At 42.2% G+C, this 20,538-nt stretch overlaps 1 protein-coding gene across 2 annotated transcripts in view; it reads left to right on the forward strand.

Annotated features, from left to right (window-relative positions):
• Positions 1 to 20,538, forward strand: part of LOC113426695 (myosin regulatory light chain 11-like) — a 59,123-nt gene that overhangs the window by 22,337 nt on the left and 16,248 nt on the right. For both annotated transcript variants that reach the window (XM_026689087.2, XM_026689088.2), the window contains exon 2: positions 10,989 to 11,078. In XM_026689087.2, coding sequence (XP_026544872.2) covers positions 10,989 to 11,078 — 90 coding nt within the window. The remainder of the gene's footprint in view (positions 1 to 10,988; positions 11,079 to 20,538) is intronic.

Here is a 20,538-nt window from a genome sequence, read left to right on the forward strand (position 1 = left end):
AGGGTTAAGGAGGAGGGATAAAAGCTAACAACAAGTAAAGCAAAAATCACACTGCATTTTATTTCCCCAAACATCCAAAGGCTCTTATTACATGGCTTCTCCAAACAAGTTTCAAAGAGCCAAACTTCAAACATTCAGTTGATTGCTTAGAAATCCCAAAAGAGACACCTGTGAAAACATTCTCCAGGTTCCTCTATCTTATCAACTCAGTGTCCTTGGGAGAAAGTTTCTCACAGTTCTCCCAACTTCAAGTAAGTATTTTCAAGCCTCTAGTTAGCAGTGTTGCAGAGTTACAAGTTTCTCAACTCCTCCCCTTCTTCCTCCCAAAAAAACCAATAGAAAAAAGAAAATAACATGTATATATATGTATATGTTTAAAAAGAAAAAATTACTAAAAGGCCTCTATTAAATATAAACAGTCAAAAGGAAAGGTAATTATAGAAAAAACAAAAACAAAAACCAGTCTGGTTACAATTACTAATCACAATAGAAGTTAAGCTAGAAAAAAAAAAAAGTAAAAAGCCAAGCCCCATTTTGACATCTCTCCTAAAAAAGTAAGCCACTAAGTCCATCTTATCAGAATTCTGTCAAAAAATCTTACAGATTCCTTCTTCTTCTAAGGGTGTCCTTATCCCAAATAAAAATAATAAATCTCACCAGCCGATACACTTTCTCTTTCTTTCTTCTCTCTTCCTTTGGAGCTGCTCCCTGCTTCAGCAACCAATAGCTGCCTCTCTTCATCGATGGTAAAGGGGCTTCTTCTGGATCCCAACCAGGGACTTGCGATGTCCCTGTGATCAACAAGCAACCCCTTACTATCACAGGGCGTCTCTGAGACCGGTTTAGGTCCCGTTAAGGACCGACCAGAAGCGAATATCGCTGTGTTTTATTTGTTGTTAAAATCAATAAAACTTTTATATATATATAAAAAAAAAAAAAAAGAACTACAACCCCAGCAGAGACAACAGCAACCGGGCAGGCAGAGCCGCCCCACCCAGACCCCCAGGGGACCACCCCCAAGCCGAGAGCCGATGGGCAGATGGGCAGAGCCCGGCGAGATGGCGGGAACAGGCAGAGAGAAGAAAACCCACCAAACGATCGTCGCCGGCCACTCCTCCTTTACAGGCCTTACGGAAGGTATATCATGGAGGTGGGCATGGGAGGCGAGCCATGCAAAATAGAAGTGGACTCCCGAATCTACTCTCCCCATGGTCGCATGGCCCGGAAATAAAAGCCCCTAGTGCCGCCGGATCCACCGGAAGAGGCTGGAAAGCCAGAACCTGATCCTCAAGGACTACCAGAAATCGTGATACCGGATTGTCGGAGCAGACCCAATTGAGGTGACTTTCAAGGGGCGAAGGGCGAGGGGCTCCCTTAACTAGGCCCATGGGCAGAGATCACCCCTAGCCTTTGGGACTGCAGTGGTTCGCGCCAGCTCGGGCCCAATCGGGCAGGGGGGAATCGACCCGTCCGGGGAAGCCGACTGGGAAGAGCAGCTCGCGAAGACTTCCCAGGAAGTGTTTCGATGGCACCCTAGGCTTAGTACTGAGGACCCCCATTTCGTTCAGGGCCTAATTTAGCGTCCCCCCCCCCATTAGCCCCTGAAACCACAGCCCGGGCTGCAGATTCGCACTCCGGCCAAAAATGCGGCGAGGCCCCCAAATAGACAAGCTCGTCCAAACAAAGGAATCCTCGAGCCAAGTCGACCATGCCCGGTGAAACCCCCATAGTCACCCCGTTAAGCCAGCCGGGTCAGTGAGAATTCTTGGGGACTATAAGGCCACCCCTTAATTGTGCCCTACAGCAAAAGCGCCTACCCGTCCCAGTGGTGCAGCACCTCCTACACTCACTCGGGAGGCAAGGTCTTTGCGGGCTTCGACCTAGGCACAAGCCTATCAGCAGCTGCGGTCGGCCTTGAAAGCAGCCCCGGAAAAAAGCCCCCACAAACCCGATAGTAACCACCGAGGGCCCCCTTCATCATAAAGACTTTCAGTTTAGAGTCGCGTGGCCCCAAAAGATATTCAGAGCCTCATGGAAGACTCTGAGGGAATCAAGGGGTGGTGCCCTAGCCAGCTGACGTATTGGTGTCAGCAACCAACCCCCAAAAGGAGGAGCTGAAAGGGTCGCCTGAGGAAGTCTAACCAAATTCAAGCAGCGAAGGGCTGAAGGGGTTTAAGAAAAGAAAATGCCAATTACCACACCGAGAGTCGAGGTTCCTGGGGTACCTCCCTAGAGGCATAAACGCAGAATTCACCCAACCGAGGAAAAAAATCAAACAATCGGGAAGCCCCAAGGGCCCAAAGAATAAGCAGGAACTACAGGCATTTCTGTGGGGCTGCCCTTTTACCCCCCAATGTTTTCCTGCACAGAAGGCGACATGGCAAAACCTTTACATAGGCTCTCCTGGACAAAGCGGCTCCCATGGACTGGGGGGGAAAGCAGCGAAAAACCCTTCAACAAAACCAGAAAGACCTGCTCCCCCACCTCGGACCTTGAAGTCCTCATCCCCAGCTCTAGCGGACCCTGCCAGCTGGATTTATCACATCACGACGCATCACCTTTTAGGCGTCGGGGGGCGCCTTGGTTCCTCAGCCACACTCTCCCCGGCGGAAAGGGGAAGCACCCATACTTTTCTTCTCAGGGACCCTCACCAAGCCAGAGAAAAGGAACTACAGTCAACTAGACAAAGGGCATTGGCCATCGTTTGCAGCTGTCAAAAGTTCCGCAGGGCCACATCCATGAGCTGAGCCTTTGGACCATCATCACCGACCCACAAGTCGCTGCTGGGGAATCCTGTGGCAGGGAACAGGGCCACCGAACATTCTATCCCTAGAGATATTGACAAGGTGGTCAGGAATTCCTTACAGCTTCCCAGTTACCGGCTCACACCGACCTGTTAAGGCAGTCTCACGCCCAGGCAGCCTTTGAGCCGCTGCGCGCCCGTTACCAGACTTGGACACCGACCCAGCACCCACGGCGACCACCCTCAGCATAGAGACTCTGCCCGATCTACCCATAACGCGTCAGACATTGCCCGCGAAACTAATAAAAGACAACGTCTGGCGCGGGTATTGCATTAGATAGAGAAGGGTGGCAAGAAGAAAGGCGACGACCGAGACCTTCGGACATTCCGGAACCGACAAAAGCAGACTGTCATTGCAAAAGGGTGTTTTACTTTGGGGGAGCAGTGGTTGTTCCCGGAAAAATTACAGGGAAAAAGTCTTAGGAATTGTTGCATGAGGGCACCCGGGCATCGTAGGGGACAAGGCCCTGGCCGAAGTTAAACGGTGGCCAGGGATGGACCACTAAATCGAGAGAAGCCTGGGCTTGGCAGCGTGTAACAGATATCTCAGGAAACCAGACCCAGCCCTCCGCCGCCCCAATCCTGGAATGGGAAACCCCTAGGGAGGACCCATGGTCCAGGATCCACATAAATTTGCAGCGGGCCCACAAAGGACACACCTTCCTCATCTGCAGTGAGTAGCTTACTCCAGCTGGCTGGAGGTAAGCAACATGAGAACACTACAATGGAGACCGTCACTGCAAAGAACTCAGTAAACTATTTGCAACCCACGGCCTCCCAGATGTGTCTCATTATCCGACCATGGACTGGTACCTCGCTGGAATTTGAAAAATTCCTAGGCGGAGCAGAGGGAATACGACACGCGTTGTTTCAACACCCGGCACATCCGGCGACGCGGGAGGGCGGGCGGATGGTTCAATTCACGAAAAAAACCATCAAAAAATAGAAACGCAGAAATCCAGAAAAAAATAAACAAAATGCTCTTTATACAACACATAACTTGAATACGACAACAAATAAAAGCCCGGCAGAACTATTGATGGGGAGGAAGTTAAGATCCCCACTCGACAGACTGCACCCCATATACAACCGGAAAAACCCCAAACTCCTCAAGCAGAGACCGAACCTTTAAAACAGGCGACACGGTATATGCGAAAAACCTCACCGGAGACCCACTCTGGGTACCAGCAACCATAACCCAAGTGACAGGTCCCGCTGCGTACCGCCTGGGACAGACAACCAGCGGACCGAGCATGGAAGCGACCCATCGACCAACTAAGGTCGAGAACCAGCCCAGGAAATACAACCGACACGCATGCTAAGCAGAAACAAACACAGAAGGAACCCCCAACACAAACCAAGAGGGGAGGGAAGACCCAATGAACCAAACACCACCAGAAAGAAGCCAGGAATACTCACCGGCAGAAGCAGCCAACCTGACACCTCACCAGGAAGAAGCAGCCAGGCCAGCTCGACCAGCCGGAAAGACCAGGCGGGGCGGCAGCCGCAACTCGACCAGCCCGGGTAGACCCGGGAGGAGCTGCGACAAAAGGCCGGCTCAGACTTCCAGACGGTTCCATCGAACAGGATGAGGAGCAACACGGAACCCGACAGAACGGCCAGAACCAAGCACCAACTAACCTGCGCAGGTCAAGTAAACCAAGTACGCAAAGCCCGCCTACTTATGGGGCTACGTTATGTGAGACCCTACCAGAGGGAGGGGTGTTCTGTGCGGTCATTACCATTCTTGTAGACCCGCACCACGATTGGCTAAGACGCATGCGGCGAGCTGATTGGCTGAGCGAGCCGCGCGGTTGGCCGCCACGAATCCCAGCGATTGGTGGAAACTAATCGCGGGAGATTCAAGCGATTGCCATTGACGCCGGCCGCTTGTGACCTAGAGAATAAAAGCCGCCGCTTTTTCTTTCCGGAACCGAGCCGATCTCGGGACTAATAAATGAGCTGAACTAAGTCACTGGCTCCCGAGTCTCCTTCTAGCACCAGACTCGACAATTTCAGTCCAAACTAGTGGAAAATGTACAGCACGAGATTTTTTTTAAAAAATGTTGAATTGTCTCTTTATCTGCTTTTTAAAGTCAAGCATTGGAATAGGGCAGCTTCTCAAATGCTCTTGATGAAGGATAAAATCAGCAAAAGGAAGGTGTAGAAGAAGCGGTAACAATTCTGTGAGGCAATTTTTTTCAAAAAATCCTTCCTCTAGTTCAGCTTTTTCTTTTACATGTGTGAGTGAATTTTGAGTATTTGCAGCTAGGGCTTTTTAATGTCTGGACAAAAAAATATGTGTGTTAAGAGGAAGCTTTGGCACTGTTAGAGACAGGACTATAAGAACCCAAGGGCATCTGTGCTGTTTTGAGATGGGGAGGAAAATTTGAAAGAGCTGAAGGCATACAGCCTATGATTATTGTCTATGGGTGATGATTCAACATCCATCATTGTGTTTCATTTCTTCGCTTTCTGAAATGGATCTGATCTTGCACATATCCCATCCCAAGCCATCTTCTTGCAGGTGAATCCCTTCAAGTCCCTGAATAACTACATAATGCTCTTCTTGAATAATACAGTAGGATGTTTTATTACATGTGGAATCTTTTGGTTCTTTGCCTGACTTTCCCCCAAAAAAGGAACAAGGGGGCTGGAAGCTGCTGAGCAGACAGGAGCCTCTGAATCAGACTCCTCAAGGCACCACAAGATCCAGACAAAGGAAGCTGCAACCTGTCTGGTTTTTTTTTTTTTCAAATGAGAAACAAGAATACACTTTTTAAAACATTTCCTTCGCCCTTGAAGTTTTTTTTTTTTTTGTATGCCTGGTGTACCTCGCCTCTGAAAAGCCACATCAGAGGAAATGTAGGGAGAGTAAACTCTGTAAGATATGTTTTTAGAAACAATCCTTCCAGAACATTCCTATAAGTCTGGCCATGGTGAAAAGACAACCTGCAATAGTTTGAACTGTTGAATCTCTCAGACCCTCATTTCTTGATGCTAAAAGATTAGTTTGTCAGCATATGTTAGCTTTCTTCACCTGAGGCCTCCAACCTACAATCCCATCATCTCTAGCCATGCCCTGTGCCTTGTTATAAGGGTTTCCAAATTTTTTACTGGGTTTTTATTGAGGTTCTGGCCAACTGAGTGTGATTCGAGGACTAAGATGCATCTATTATCTCTAGCCAATACCCCAAAGTTCTTACTTTTGCTCCGGCTCAATTCATGAAATAGACCCACTTAGATTGTCTGGATCTTCAGGTTCTCATTCCATTTTACCTTGCCATCCCTTTCCCAACTTCATCTCTTCCCAGAAGTAACATGCCTATCAGTTTTTGGGAGTTGAGGATCAAGAAGAGCCACTCTGAAGACAGAAAGAGATTTTGAAGTTATCTCCAGAAAATCAGTCATTCTAAATAACTTCCTGTGATGTAGATCATAATCCTATACTATATTCTGCCATATGTAAAATAACTTTGTTCAAAGGAGACATTTTCATTTTATGTTTTTCTTTTCATGTATGGATTAGATTTGCAAAGCGAGCTGGAGTTATTTATATGACTATATTGGATATAGTCCACCCTTCCCTTCTTTTCTAATGGGTACACCACAGTGGTGGTATTCAGCCGGTTCGCACCTCATCGGGCGGAACAGGTAGCGAAAATTTGGTGTGGGTCACCGAACCGGTAGTAATTTCTGGCTGGCCACGCCCCGACCAGTCGCCCTCCTGCCTGATGTAAGCTCACCCTACCCGTCTGACATTCGCCTAAGATATTTCTTTCTTTTTTTCCCTCCCTGACAATCAGCTGTACATAGATCAGCTGTGCCAGGATTCCCCCTTGCTGAGACCCAGGAAGGCAAAAAATGGCTCAGCCCCCCTCCATTTTTGCCTTCCATGAGGCTTCAGAAGGAGCTTTAGGGGAGCAAAAATGCCCCCAAGGCTCTTCTGAGGCCAGGGAAGCTCCCAAAGCAGTGTGGAGGGGGTGCTGCGGCCCTCCTATGCTCTGTTTTTCTTCCTGAGCCTCAGAGGAGCTTTAGGAAACAAAAACACCCCACCCCAGAGGCTCTTCTGAGGCCAGGAAGCTCCCAAAGCGAGGAGTGTGGAGGGTGCTGCGGCGGCCCTCCCATGCTCTGTTTTTCTTCCTGAGCCTCAGAGGAGCTTTAGGAAACAAAAACACCCCACCCCAGAGGCTCTTCTGAGGCCAGGAAGCTCCCAAAATGGAGTATGGAGGGTGCTGAGCGGCCCTCCTATGCTCTGTTTTTTTCTTCCTGAGCCTCAGAGGAGCTTACTAGGAAACAAAAACGCCCCAGAAGCTCCTCTGAGGCCCAGAGGCCCAAAAAATGGAGTGGGGGCTGCAAAAAAAAAAAAAAGCCACGCCCACCCAAAGGACCCCTGTTTATTAAATACACTGTGCTGCAGCTGCCAAAAAAAAGCCAACACAGTTCTAGGCTGCATAAACAGAGGGATAGAATCAAGATCACATGAAGTGTTAAAACCACTTTATAATGCCTTGGTAAGGCCATACTTGGAATACTGCATCCAGTTTTTGTTGCCATGATGTAAAAGATGTTGAGACTCTAGAAAGAGTGCAGAGAAGAGCAACAAAGATGATTAGGGGACTGGAGGCTAAAACACATAGAAGAACAGTTGCTGGAACTGGGTATGTCTAGTTTGATGAAAAGAAGGACTAGGGAGACTTGATAGCAGTGTTCCAATATCAGCTTGGGCTGCCACAAAGAAGAGAGTCAAACAGGACAAGAAAAAAATGGGTGGAAACTAATCAAAGAGAGAAGCAACTTAGAACTAAGGAGAAATTTCTAACAGTAGGAACAATTAATCAGTGGAACAACTTGCCTCCAGAAGTTGTAAATTCTCCAACACTGGAAGTTTTTAAGAAGAGATTGGACAACCATTTGTATGAAGTGGTGTAGGGTTTCCTGCCTAAGCAGGAGTTGGACTAGAAGACCTCCAGGTCCTTCCAACTCTGTTATTCTATTCTATCAATTAATTACTTATATATTGTTAACTTAAAACTTGCAAAGTGATTTGAGGACTTTTCGGTTTGAAGGGCTTCGGCGACAGACAGAAATCAGCGTGATGCGTGCAGTTTCTGTCTGGGCTGCCGCTGGAGCGCCCGACCCGGCTGGTTTCGGGGCTAAGCCACCCGTGGAGGTGGTGAAGAGGGGAGAATGCCAGCAGGGTCGAGGAGAGCCGCATCTCTCCTCCTCAGCTGGCCATTACTCCCTTTCCCAAAAAGGCGGTTGCAGTGGTGGTCAGAAATGGCCACCACAAAGAAGAACTCGACCCCGGAAAAGAATGCGCAAAGAGGAAGATAAGAAGTGAAAGTTTTTGGCTGACCGGGTTAAATTGTAAAAAGCAACAACCAAGGTACCCTGGAATTTAAACTTACAAAAAATAACATCGCTCCCAAAGAAGAGTTGGAAGCAGCGAAGGAAAGTGAAAAGGAAAGGTTTGGCTTCTTTTTTTCTTCTCTCTCCTTCCCTATACTGACAATTAAGAGACTTAAATAAGAAATTGGAAAAATCCGCTTTGACATCAATAGGCAATTAAGCTGAAAATAAAACAAAATGCCAAAGGGATAATAAAGATTTCTGGACATTAAAAACTTTCTTTTATAAGCAGGAAGGGGAGAAAAAGAATAAGGGCAGGATCTGGAAGAGGAGGAGACTGCCTGGAATTAAAAAAGAATCTAAAGTAAAACTTCAACAAGACTTCTAAAAGATACATTTTAACTGAAACTTTGCAACTAAATAGTAACCCCAGGAAGAGAAAGTGAAAAAAAAAAGAGCAAAAGAAACAGCTTGCGTGTATTTGGATTATTTGGTGATCTTTGGATTTTGGTTATTATATTTGAATGACCAAAATCAATCGGGTGGTTGTTTAAAAATTTATACAATGGCACCACTTCTGGATGAATTGAAAATGGAACTTAAAAAGTACAAAGAAGATGCACAAGAAGGAAGGGTTCTTTTGGCTTCGTCTTTCAAATCTTAGAAATGGAGATTTGGAACTATGAGAAACAACAAGAAAAGACTGCAAAACAAGAAGACTGGGACAAAGAAGAAGCCATCTTTAATGAACAAGTAATTCTGTGGGGAAGAAAAAGGAAAGGGGGAAAGAGAATGAAGAATTTAAGATTTAAAAAAAACAACCAAAGAAAAGAAAAATAATTCGAAAAATAAGTATAATACTGGAAAGCAACAGAAAGGGAATACAGAAGAGAGAAATAGAGGTAGAGAGACAAGGGGGTAAAGGGGAGAGAAGAAGAGAGGGAAGAAGGAAAGGAAAAGAAGTTACAAAGGACCGGAGCAAGATATAGAGAAACAGGACCTATTTAGAGATAATGGGTGAAAATCTAAGTGAAAAAGGGATTCTGTAAAGGTACATAAGATTGTATTGTTATATTAGTAATAGAAATAACTTTAGAAAATTGAAAACAACGTATGATTAAAATGAGGGATAAAATAGTGTAATTTAGTGAAATGTTTGTGAATAAAATAAGTGAAATAAAATAAATGATAAAATTGAATTAGGAAGGAACAGGAACATTTTAATTAGTTAATGTTTTATAAAATATAAGTGAAGAGGGAAATTAACTATGGAAAGCTTATAATTGTTCCCATAGAAGTATGATATTTAATTGAAAAGTAATGTTAAAGATGTTAAAACTTTAATGAATATTAATATTAATGATAGAATTGAATTGGAATGGAATGTTGTTTTAATTATATACATTTATAATTTTTTTTTTTAAGAATACAGTGTGTATTTTAAAGAATGTACCAAGCAGAATCGAATGGAAGTTATGTATTATATTGAATGTTACAACTTTAGGGAAAGAATATAAAGGCGTCATACTCCAATCAGTAACTACAGGAGAAATTTTGTTTAATGAGAAAAGATAATAGATAATTGAAACAGGACAGACAAAAAATATAAATACAATGATTTGAATTGAGATGAGATAATTAAAATAAAATTGAGAAAATTAAAGAGGGAGAAGCTATGCAGAAAATGTAAAATAGTAATAAGATATGGAATAGAATATAAAAATGAGCATGAACCTGAATTTGTGTCTGTACGAAGAAATGTAACCGGGATTATGCTGCTTTCAAAAAAAGATGTTTTATTTTTATTTTTTTTCTCTTTGTGAAAACTCAAATAAAATTTACAAAAAAAAAACCCAAAAACTTGCAAAGTGATTTTGGGGAAGATGAAAATTATAATACCCACATACAACATAGTTGCCTAAAGAAAAGATCACCCTTGTCGAGAAATTAGTTGTTACAAACCTGAAATGAAGACTTTGAAAAGATGCATTCAACTTTTATCAACTCCATATTTGTATTGAAAGTAAGAGGCTGTTTCTCAAACCAAAGTACACACTTTTTAAAAAATCGTGAATATTAATGTTTCTCTCAATGTTCCAAGTTTTCAGACTTTTGCTTTAGCAATAAAATTGTTTGTTAGCGTTGTCTTAGGATTAACCCCTCCCCTCCCTTGTATTACAGAAAACAACAAATACAATATTTTGAAAATATCGCCTAACATAAAAGCCCATTTAAAGGAAGTTTTAATTATTAAGTTAAGCTAAATAATATTTTCTGATATTTAGTAGGGTTTTCTGCCCTGGAGACAAAAATGTTGCAAATGATCAAGTATGGCTTACATAATCAAATTCAGGTTATATTGCTTAGAGTCTACTGTAACTGAAGCCATTTATATGTTTGCAAAAACGGACAAATAAGTAACTCTACAAACTGCATGGTGGGAATCCTTTCTTAATAAGATGTTCTTGTGTCACTGATGAATTGACTGCTTAAACATTGTCAAAAAGAAAATGCATCAGGACAAAACAGGACCAAGGTGCTGGTTTATGTCACATTTACAGAGAAAGGTACTAAACTATAAATCAGTTCTACAATTAGGTTGAAGGATAATTCATTTCATCATAAAGGGGAAGCCGTGACTAGGTGACCTATGTATTTCAATGATGTCTGTGCTAGGGCTTGGTAGACCCAGTACCACTGGTTCACTCCTTTTTTTCATTCATCTAGTTTCAACTTTGAATAGAGACTCTCACCTATAAAAGTGGGAGGGTTGGTTGCCCTAGATAAGGATGCAGTGAGCTGATCTTGAATGACCATCCTTCTTCTCTTCCAGGCACCCAAGAAGGCAAAGAGGAGGGCAGCAGAAGGGAGCTCCAATGTCTTCTCCATGTTTGACCAAACACAGATCCAGGAGTTTAAAGAAGTAAGAACAAGAACAAAGATGGATGTGGGAAGGGGTGTCATCCATTAGGAAATATCACAAATGTAGTGATGCCATTAAAGGAGGACTTTGGGGTAAATTACCAATGAGCATTGTCTAGGAGCACAACTGAAAATTGACATTCTAGGAGATTTTTAACTACATCACTGAATATATAGGAATGAACTTAAAGAACTAAGCTCCTTGTACTATTCAATTCAGATTCTGTCTTCCCTTTGAAAAAAAAATGCTGACTAATCACAGAAATTTTGTCTAACAGAACCTAATTAAATGTTTCAGGTGAGCCTGTTTTACATATGCAGATACGTCCAGTTTAGTGTACCCCAATGTATTGTATGAATCTCAGCTATATTTTCTCAACTTCAGCAGATGTGACCAAATAAAAAAGGTCTAGATAAGTTATAGAGGAGGCTTTTGGAACATGATTTACCTCGGGAATCCACTTGTGGGTGTCTGGTTGTGTATGGGTTTGATGGTGGTTTGATTTGAGTCTGAACCTTTACAAAAATAGGGATTCTTTGTTCCTGAAATTCTGCCCATCAAATAGAGGCCCACCATTCATTTATTTTCCTTTCCTTTGTCTTTTATAAAGTTCTATTAGTTGTTGATAATATTGAATGCTTCTAAGTTTTAAAGACATGTTCCTAATTTTGTTGTCCATTCCAATATGTGTTGAATTACAGCATCCATTGTTCACAGATATAATGGTTGTTGATTGGAAATAATGGGCTTTATTTTTTTGCCACACCTGAGGTGCCACCTTGAGGAAGGCTATTGTGAAGAATGTCCTGAAGAGGGAAAGTGGAAATCCATAGATTATATAGGTGGACCAACCTTTTCCAAAAATTTTCTTCTGTCTCCCTATGATATGTAGGCTGAGTGCTAGCTTATTTTTATTTTCTTCAGTAAGTCAAGATTAAGTAAGCCATGAATTCTTGTGATGTGTAAAGCAAGATAAAAATTGGGTTTGTAGACCATGAGTAATGGCTTATTATGATGTGTAAATCTAGCCATACTCTGGAAGAGCCAAAATAATGAGCAACTATGAGTGTCTCCACAAAATCCAACTTTGGAGCTTAGAACCTATTAACTGTGCACGGAGGAGCAGCTTTTTACCTCCTATTAAAGTTGCTTTTCCTTTCCCAAGGGTAATTCCAGGTTATTCTCCTTAGGACACTTGTTTTTTAAATTAATTTGGACTTTGAATAGAAATTCTCACCTATAAAAGTGAGAGTGAGGACCAGTTTTTCATATGGAGATATTCTCTTCTCCTCACCACTTAAATTCTTAATCTTCATTTCAGAGGTGCATTTTTTTCCCTTTGGCAGGCAGTAGACCTCCACACACACTCCACCCCAAAGTTGATGGTGTTTCCTTTCCAAGACCCTTGCAATGCAGCAGGGTCTATTTTGGGTGAAGGAGGACTGAGCAAAGAGGTGACATTTGTGCTTGGATGAAGCAAATGGCAGAGCCTTATAAGGAGATCTTTAGAAACCCATTCTGGGTGGGTAGTTGGGGGAAGAAGCTTCCTCCTTTTTCATCAGAAATGAAGCCTTAGTCTTTGGTCTTAGTCTTTGGTCCCAGAGCTCCTGGGTTTATACTGCTGAAACCTATAGGCATTTCTTGTCATTTTTTAAATGAAATAAAATTGGTCCATACAATAGATGAGGTATCTAATCCAAAACTGCAACTACCATTATAGGAATGTGGTGAGTTTAAGTAACATCATGAGAGGGCATGAAGTTTGGAAGGTTGCTTGAATATGGGCTAAGCAGAAGTAACAATCTGGATATTTAGATCTAAGGATACTAGATCTGGATGGGCATTCACTGGATGGCAGGAAGGGATTTAAAAACCCTAATTATTGACTATTATCTAGGAGACATCAGGATTTTTGCAGCCCAGGTTAATCCTGGGTTCAGCTACTCATTTCTCCTTGGCCAGTTTGCCTCTTCAGGGATCAATCAATTGCTTTTTGAGCTCTGCCTTTGTTGAATTCCATCCTGGATTGAAGCTCTTTGGAGGGATCCTGCCATCCAGAACAATGAAGAGGATGAACTGATGATTTGACTCAGGATAGTATTTTTCTAGCTAGAATATTTTTAGACTTTTGTGGGAAACAGGGTAGGTTTGCCATTAAGATTTCTGGACAGCCTCTTTTGTCTTTGCTTTGCTTCAGATTATTCTTTTATGCTTTTGTACTTAGAGTGTAACTTCCTCAGAGTAGAGTATCCTTTTCACCATTATTCAGCAAATGCTGAGTAAAAGGCAACTGGTCTGCTTTTTCCTTGAAGAAGAAGAAGAAAAAGCTTTGCTTCTCATCCAAGAAGCTTCATCAGTTGTGATGGTGGGGGGCATCACATTACCTGCCATCACAACTGATGAGAAGCGAAATGTTTTCTTCTTCCTCAAGGAAAAAACAGTCCAGTTGCCTTTTGAAAAAGCACCTTGGAGATAACTATGAACTGGATGATGGAGAATCTCCACAGACAAGTGCTGAGTACATTGCTGACACGGGGTGCTGATGTTACATTAGCACTCTTGACTTCCACCTAAAGTGGTCAGGACCTTTCCTCTGTGTGTGTGTGTGTGGGGGGGGGGGAGTTAACATGAGTTGAAAAAGCTTCCTGAGGTATTTCTCCAGCCAACATCCAAATTACAAGATTAGATAGATGAGATGATGCAACTTCCACTCCACCTATTATTTATTCTCTGAAAGTTTATAGTTCCCCATGCTTTCACAGCGTGGAGAATCCATATTGCTCTTCAGACCAGGGCTGAATTCACACAACATATTGAGCCTGAAAATCTGAGAAACAAGCTCAGTTTCTCCACTATTTTTATTTATACCCTGCTCCTTAACCAGTACTTTAGCTTGATTTATTGGTCTTTGGGTTGCAAAAAAATGGAATTTGAAATCCAGGCTGGTTGTAGATTACACATTTTGACTCTCCTGTACCCTAAATGGTAGCCATTCTACATTTGCACAAAATAGCAAACATTACACTTGCAGATGGCCTTGCCTGACAGGGTAGGGTTTTTGACTGAGTTTGCCCTGCCAATGCAGCCCCTTTCAATTTGCTAAATTCTAGCATTTCATTTTTATTTGGAAAGAGATAGACACATAGCATTTAGCAAGAAAGAAAGAAACAAGGGAGGAGGGGAGGAATAAATTCCACCAGTACCTGCCAGCCTTTGGAGACCTCATCAACAGCCCCTTCAGAATGTACCACCTGTCCCCTTAGGGAGGGTTTGGGGTTTAATAAGAGACAGTTTAAGGTTGTTCACATTCCTTGAGAAGCTAAGAAAGATATCAAATGACAGGTGTTTCCAGGGCACAGCTGCAGAAAAGGGAGGAGGGAGAGGAGGATAGCGCTAGCTGGAGTTAAGTGTCTCCAATCCTATAATGAATTGCTAGATAAGTAGACAACTAGACAAACAACTGAGATCTTTTTTATATATCCAGTCCAGAATGTTTATTAAAATACTTTAATTTAAATTGTCCGGTAAACCTACTGAGAGCTAAAGAACTATGTGTCTTGAAATATACACAAACATAAGTGAGCTACTATTTTGTGTCTAGGGTTCAGCAGCAGCTAGTTAATTTTTCCTTCCCATCTTACCTGCTCTCTGGAATGAGGTTCTTTCTGAAATCCAGATGTGGCCCACTTCTCTGTTATTTAGAAAAGCCATGAAGAACTGGTTCTTCACCCAGGCCTTGGGCAAAGGAAGGGAGATCCCTCACTTTATCATGCTTCTTGTCTTTTAAGTTTTATTGATATTATTGTAATTTGTTTGAGTATTAGGGGCCTTCCAGAGTTGTTGAGTGCCAGGGGGCATACAAGTTTAACTGTTGGTGATGAAGATGATTACCAAAATCACTAACAGATCTTCTTTCTTTGGCTCTATATGGTTATTATACAATACATTAATCCAAATTAAATAAAATTATAGCTTATTGTGATACACAAATCCATATGGATTTGTGTATCACAATCAGCTGAAATTTTATTTAATTTGGATTAATGTATTGTATGAATCTAGCTCTTGCAATTGATACAACACAATTTGTGCCTTGATATTGCATGCATCTAGCCCAGTGATGGCTAACCTTTTCATCATCGTGCGCTGAAAGTGCATATGTGCACGTGCATGCGCACACACATGTGCCTGCACCCATAATGCAATGCACATGTGACCCCCGCGCAACCCCCACCCCCTGCACATGCCCCCCTGGTCCCCCTGCCCCCCGCGCATGCACAGCAGATACCTGAAAATCAGCTGGCTGGTGGGAGGCGTGTGCACATGGGCAGTGGAACTGAGCTGGTGCGATGGCTCGCATGCCAGCAGAGATGGCTCTGCATGCCACTTCCGGCACGAGGGTGCCATAGGTTCGCCATCATGGATCTAGCCAAAGATTATTCTTTAAAAGATGCTTTTGTGTGATGACCAGCTATGTCAACAATACTGAATTACTGTATTTTTCAATGATTTGTTTCTTGTGCTTTTGCTGTTACGATGTGGTGTTTGAAATCAAAGGCTGTAGCCAGTTTGCATTACTGAAGGCCAGAAGGGCTTTGCACAAAATACTGGGAAGAGAGAGGGATACAGAAGTTATTTGTCTTTCAAAATCCCACAATTATTTCTCCTGCCTGGTATGCACCAGTTTTCACAGCCAGAATCTTTTCTCCTGCAAGTTGAAATATCCTTTCTAAAAGGATATTTGTGCAAAACTAAAGATAGCATTCCATATGGCTCGACAATAAAGATGGTTGTGTGCTATGAAATGGAAGAAATTACATGCTGTTAGTTCAAGTGTAGGGTTTTATGTAGTTTTCCACTTATATATCACCTTGGATCAAATGGAGAGAAGTTATGCCGGCTGCTTTTAACTCCGGATCCTGGTGTAAATTTTAATCTAGCCTTGGCAGGGAGCTGGAGGAGAAGGAGAGGAGGATAAACATCTTGGAGTTGAAAAAAGCTCAAGCTCGTCTGCGGAAACAGGCTGGTTATTAGGAGCCTGTCTTCCTCGGCGCTCTTTTGGTCTTTTTTTTCCTTTGCTGATTCATCCTCGGCTGTAGTTCAAGCAACCATTTCTTCAAAACAACCAACACAGATATCAAGTTGCCACTGCAAACAAACTGCAAAGAACCTTCTTCGACCATATTCAAACTTTTTCAGGAGAGAAAAGGAAAGAAATTCTTACATGCACAATTCAAGAGGCACCACCTGGAAGGAAGCTTCCCTGGAGAGCAGCAGGCAAGTAGGCTCTCTGCTTAACTAAGATTAAATTAACCTATTCTAATTATTACCTGCTTTTAAGGCTATTTTTCTCTCATATCTTAGTCTTCAAATTTTTATTTATTTTTAAACCCTTTACATTTTTGAAATTTTTGCAGTGTGATCACTAATCCACTTTTAGTTATATTTCAGCTATGGATTAGCTGAATTTATACAAAAAGCCCGAGCTGGGCCTCAGCTATAGGAGGGCCTTGCTGCTGCTTCTTTGTTGTTTTTGCTGTTCTACACATCTTACTCCTTTAGCTGGAAGTCTAGCAATGCCTAGCTTTGATGTGATTTCTCTTATCTAATTTATTTTATTTTTATCCACTATTTTTATTATTTTATCATTTTTATTTACTCATGTTCCCTGCTCTGTCAGGAGGGCAGGATCCTTGGTAGACTTGTGAGGAGCTCTGCCACTGTTTGCATTAGGACTCGTTTCTTCTCGATTCCTGATTCCTTTTCCTCTGGATTAAGGACTTGTTTCAGTGACTAGACTCTATGCTATATTACACAGCTCCTTCTCTATTGTGCTACTTAATATAATGAAGACAAGGAAAAGGAGCAGATCTCTCACTGACCCGGTTCCTCAACCTTCTCTGAAGTAATCCAAGATTGAGGACTTTGTTTTAGCTCGGCCTCTCGGTTTGAAAGCTTCTGCTCCCTTTTGTCTGGCTGCTGCCGGTTGTCGTGATCTTCTGAAGGTTGAGGGCGTCGCACCCCCGAGTTGAGACCAAAGGCTTCTCTAAAACTAGGCCCCCCAACCAATCCTTAAATGAGCCCACCCTTACAGAACTTTTGGCTCAGCAATGTTTCTTGGTTGCAGAAACTACAGCGAGCATTCAGCTCCAGCTTGATAAAATAATAAGTACTTTAAACTACTTAGTTTCCTGGACTACCGGTGGGTGCCCTGGGTTGACTGCTTGGCGGCCTGATGTGGCGGCGGGGTTCTCCCTGCCAAGCCTCAGCAAAAGCACTGGCCAACGTAATCCTACCAATAGTTTAAACTTTACATCTTTTGACGCAAACAGTCACCTGGTCTTACAGTCAAAACAGGTGGCCCTCATCATCAATCCCATTATTGGCAACTTACCTCACTGGGGTTCAACACAGCTGGTGAGGGGCCATATATTACAGTTATTGGGGCTAAAAGCTGATGATTTGAAGAAGGTTGAACTTTTACCCTCTTCTGAACACTGCACTAGAGTGCTACTCAGTTTTGACAACTCTAACACCCCAAAACTATTTTTCAGAAGAGGATCCCTGTTAAGATCCTTTGGCATTCTGCCAAGAAGAGTCTTCAAAGATATGTCAATTAAGCCACTCTTGAGTAATTGACAATTTGTGAGTGGCAGGAGATTTATTGCCCCCAAAAGATCCTCAGCAGCACATATTAATGTGCCAACCTTGAATGCCATCTCGGATACTACATCACGTACTAATTATAGACCTATTTCCGCAAAACCTCCAGTTGGCGTCCTCTCAGATGGTAGCCTGGCTGTTCCTCCTACAACCAGTCAAATAAACTGTTAGGAATGTAAGTCACCTAACAGTTATTTGGGTTGGAAATATATAAACTAGGATAGACATTTTAATACTGTATCTTTAAGAGAATGCTAAAACTGTAATTGGGTGTGGTTTCGCAAATGGCCATAAGATGGAGCCAGAAACCTGGGTTGTTTAGTCTCAGCGAAGTGAGTGAGTCTCTGTTTCCTTCTGTTGGAGAGAGTTGCCTTCCTCCTAATGACTTTTACTGATTGTTGATGTAAGTCTGTTACTGAACTGTTTTTTGATACTGGATTTTGATATTTGGATTATCCATGAACTGAACACTGACTGCTTTACTTGTGAATGACTTGGACTGCTTATCTTGGACTGTGCTTAAACGTTTATTGGAAGTAAAAATCTACATTTACTATACAGTGTATCTGTGTGCTGTGTGTGTATTATTCAACATTACTCTCACTACGTCTCCCTGTATGCGTTCATTCTCCTAACGGGGAATTACCTCAACACTGGTTATGGGCCCAGGCCATACCAGGCTCAGATAACTGAGAGTTGGTGCGAATGCACAGTACTCTATACAGACAGCTGTTTACTGTTTAATTGTGGGTTACTATCCTGGTAAAGATGGCACAAGACACTTCAACAAGTCTATCACTGATAACCCGGTTGGATGGAACAAACTATGTTTCCTGGTCTATGAAGTGCAGTCTACTTCTGCGTAGAGAAGGATTATGAAATGTAGTTCAAGACCCACCAGATGTAAATGCTTGGGATCCAGAAAATGAGGATGATGCCAGGAAGCTTGCTGACTTTAAACAGAACAACGAACGAGCTCTTGGTATAATTGGACTAACACTGAGTGACCAGCAGCTAGTCCATATTCGTGGAGAAGAGTCTGCTGCTAGGTGTTGGGAGAATTTGAAGAAGACTTATGTTCGTGACAGTGTAGGTGCACACATACATCTTACACGTAAACTGTTTAGAGCACGTCTTCTGAAAGGTGGAGATATGTTAGCTCATTTGAATTTCATGAAAATAACTTTTCAAGAGCTACATGAAAAGGAACTGATATTTTCAGAGCTGCATCAAGTTTACATCATTCTTTCCTCATTGGATGAAAGTTATGATGATTATGTATCTTCACTGGAAGTCCTGCCCAGAGATGAACTGACATTGACTGACATAACCGGAAGGTTGTTAGAAGAAGTAAGAAGACGGCTGGATAGGGACCAACTGAATAAGGAACAACCACAAGAAGAGGATTTGTCTTCAACTGCCCATACTGTTAGGAAATGTTTTTTCTTGTGGGGCTAGGGGACATATAGCTAGATTCTGTACGAAGAGAAAAAGACAGAATACTAGTAATCACCAGAAGGCTAAGAAGAATGTTAGTTTAGCTATGTCTAGCAATTCAACTGTAAACCATGATTTGTGGGTTGTTGATAGTGGAGCATTGCAATGAATTACTAAAGATAGAAAGAGGTTTGTAAAGATGTCTACGAGTAAACAACATGTATCATTGGCAAATGGATGGAAGATGAAGGCTTCAGGCCAATGTACTGCATATTGTTCTTGTATAAACGAGCATTTAACTATGTTATATGTACCTAAACTGAAATTTATTTTATTATCAGTAAGGGCTTTAGTTAATCTTGGTTATGTAGTAACCTTTAGGGGAGATAACTGTATAATAGAGAAAGAGGGTAAAAGTGTTACTGCTAATTTAGAGAATGATTTATATGTAATACATGATGACCAGTTGAAGATGGCTAACTCAGTTTATAACAACGTTAAGCCACATGATGAATGTATACATTTACTGCATAGACGTCTGGGGCACATTAATTTCAAAATGCTCAAACAAACTGTTGAATTGTCAGAGGGAGTAAAATTGAAACCCTGTAGCAAGTATTTAAACTGTAATGCTTGTAGTCAGGAGAAAAGTAAGGTTATTCCTGCAAACAGACTAAATGGGTTTAAGATGAAAAAACCTTTAGTGGTTGTTTTTGCTGACATAATTGGTCCTGAGAAACCAAGTTTAGGAGGTGCCTGCTATATTTTGAGTATTATGGACCATTACTCACGATACGGTTTCTGCTATCTTATAAAAAACAAAACAGAAACATTCCAACATTTCTTTAACTGGCTAAGGTTTGCAGAGAGAAAAATGAGGAGTAAAGTAATTACTTTAGTTACTGATAATGGGACTGAGTTTGTTAACAAAAGATTCCAAACTATGTTGAAATTGGCTGGTGTTGAGCATAAATGTTCTGCACCTTACAGACCACAACACAACTCATTTGTAGAACAAAGAGGGCAAACATTACAAGCCATGGCTCGTACTATTTTATCTGATTCAGGTTTATCCGAAACACTGTGGGGTGAGGCCATAATGTGTAGCAACCATGTGTTAAACAATGTAGTTTACACAACAACTGGTGAATTGCCATTCATTCGTTGGCATGGCAGAAAACCAAATGTAAGTTATCTACACACATTTGGAGCTCCAGCATGGGTGCATATTCCCTCACAAGTAAGACTGAAAAGGCAACATAGAGCTAAGAAATTATTTTTTGTAGGTTATGAGGCCAACCATAGATCGTTTAGATTCTGGGATCAAGGCACAGCTCATGTTTATTGTAGTGCTAGTGCA

This window comes from Notechis scutatus, chromosome Z (genome assembly GCF_049901735.1).
Source record: "Notechis scutatus isolate UNSWTSFEM ecotype Mainland chromosome Z, rNotScu1.2, whole genome shotgun sequence".
NCBI lineage: Eukaryota > Metazoa > Chordata > Lepidosauria > Squamata > Elapidae > Notechis > Notechis scutatus.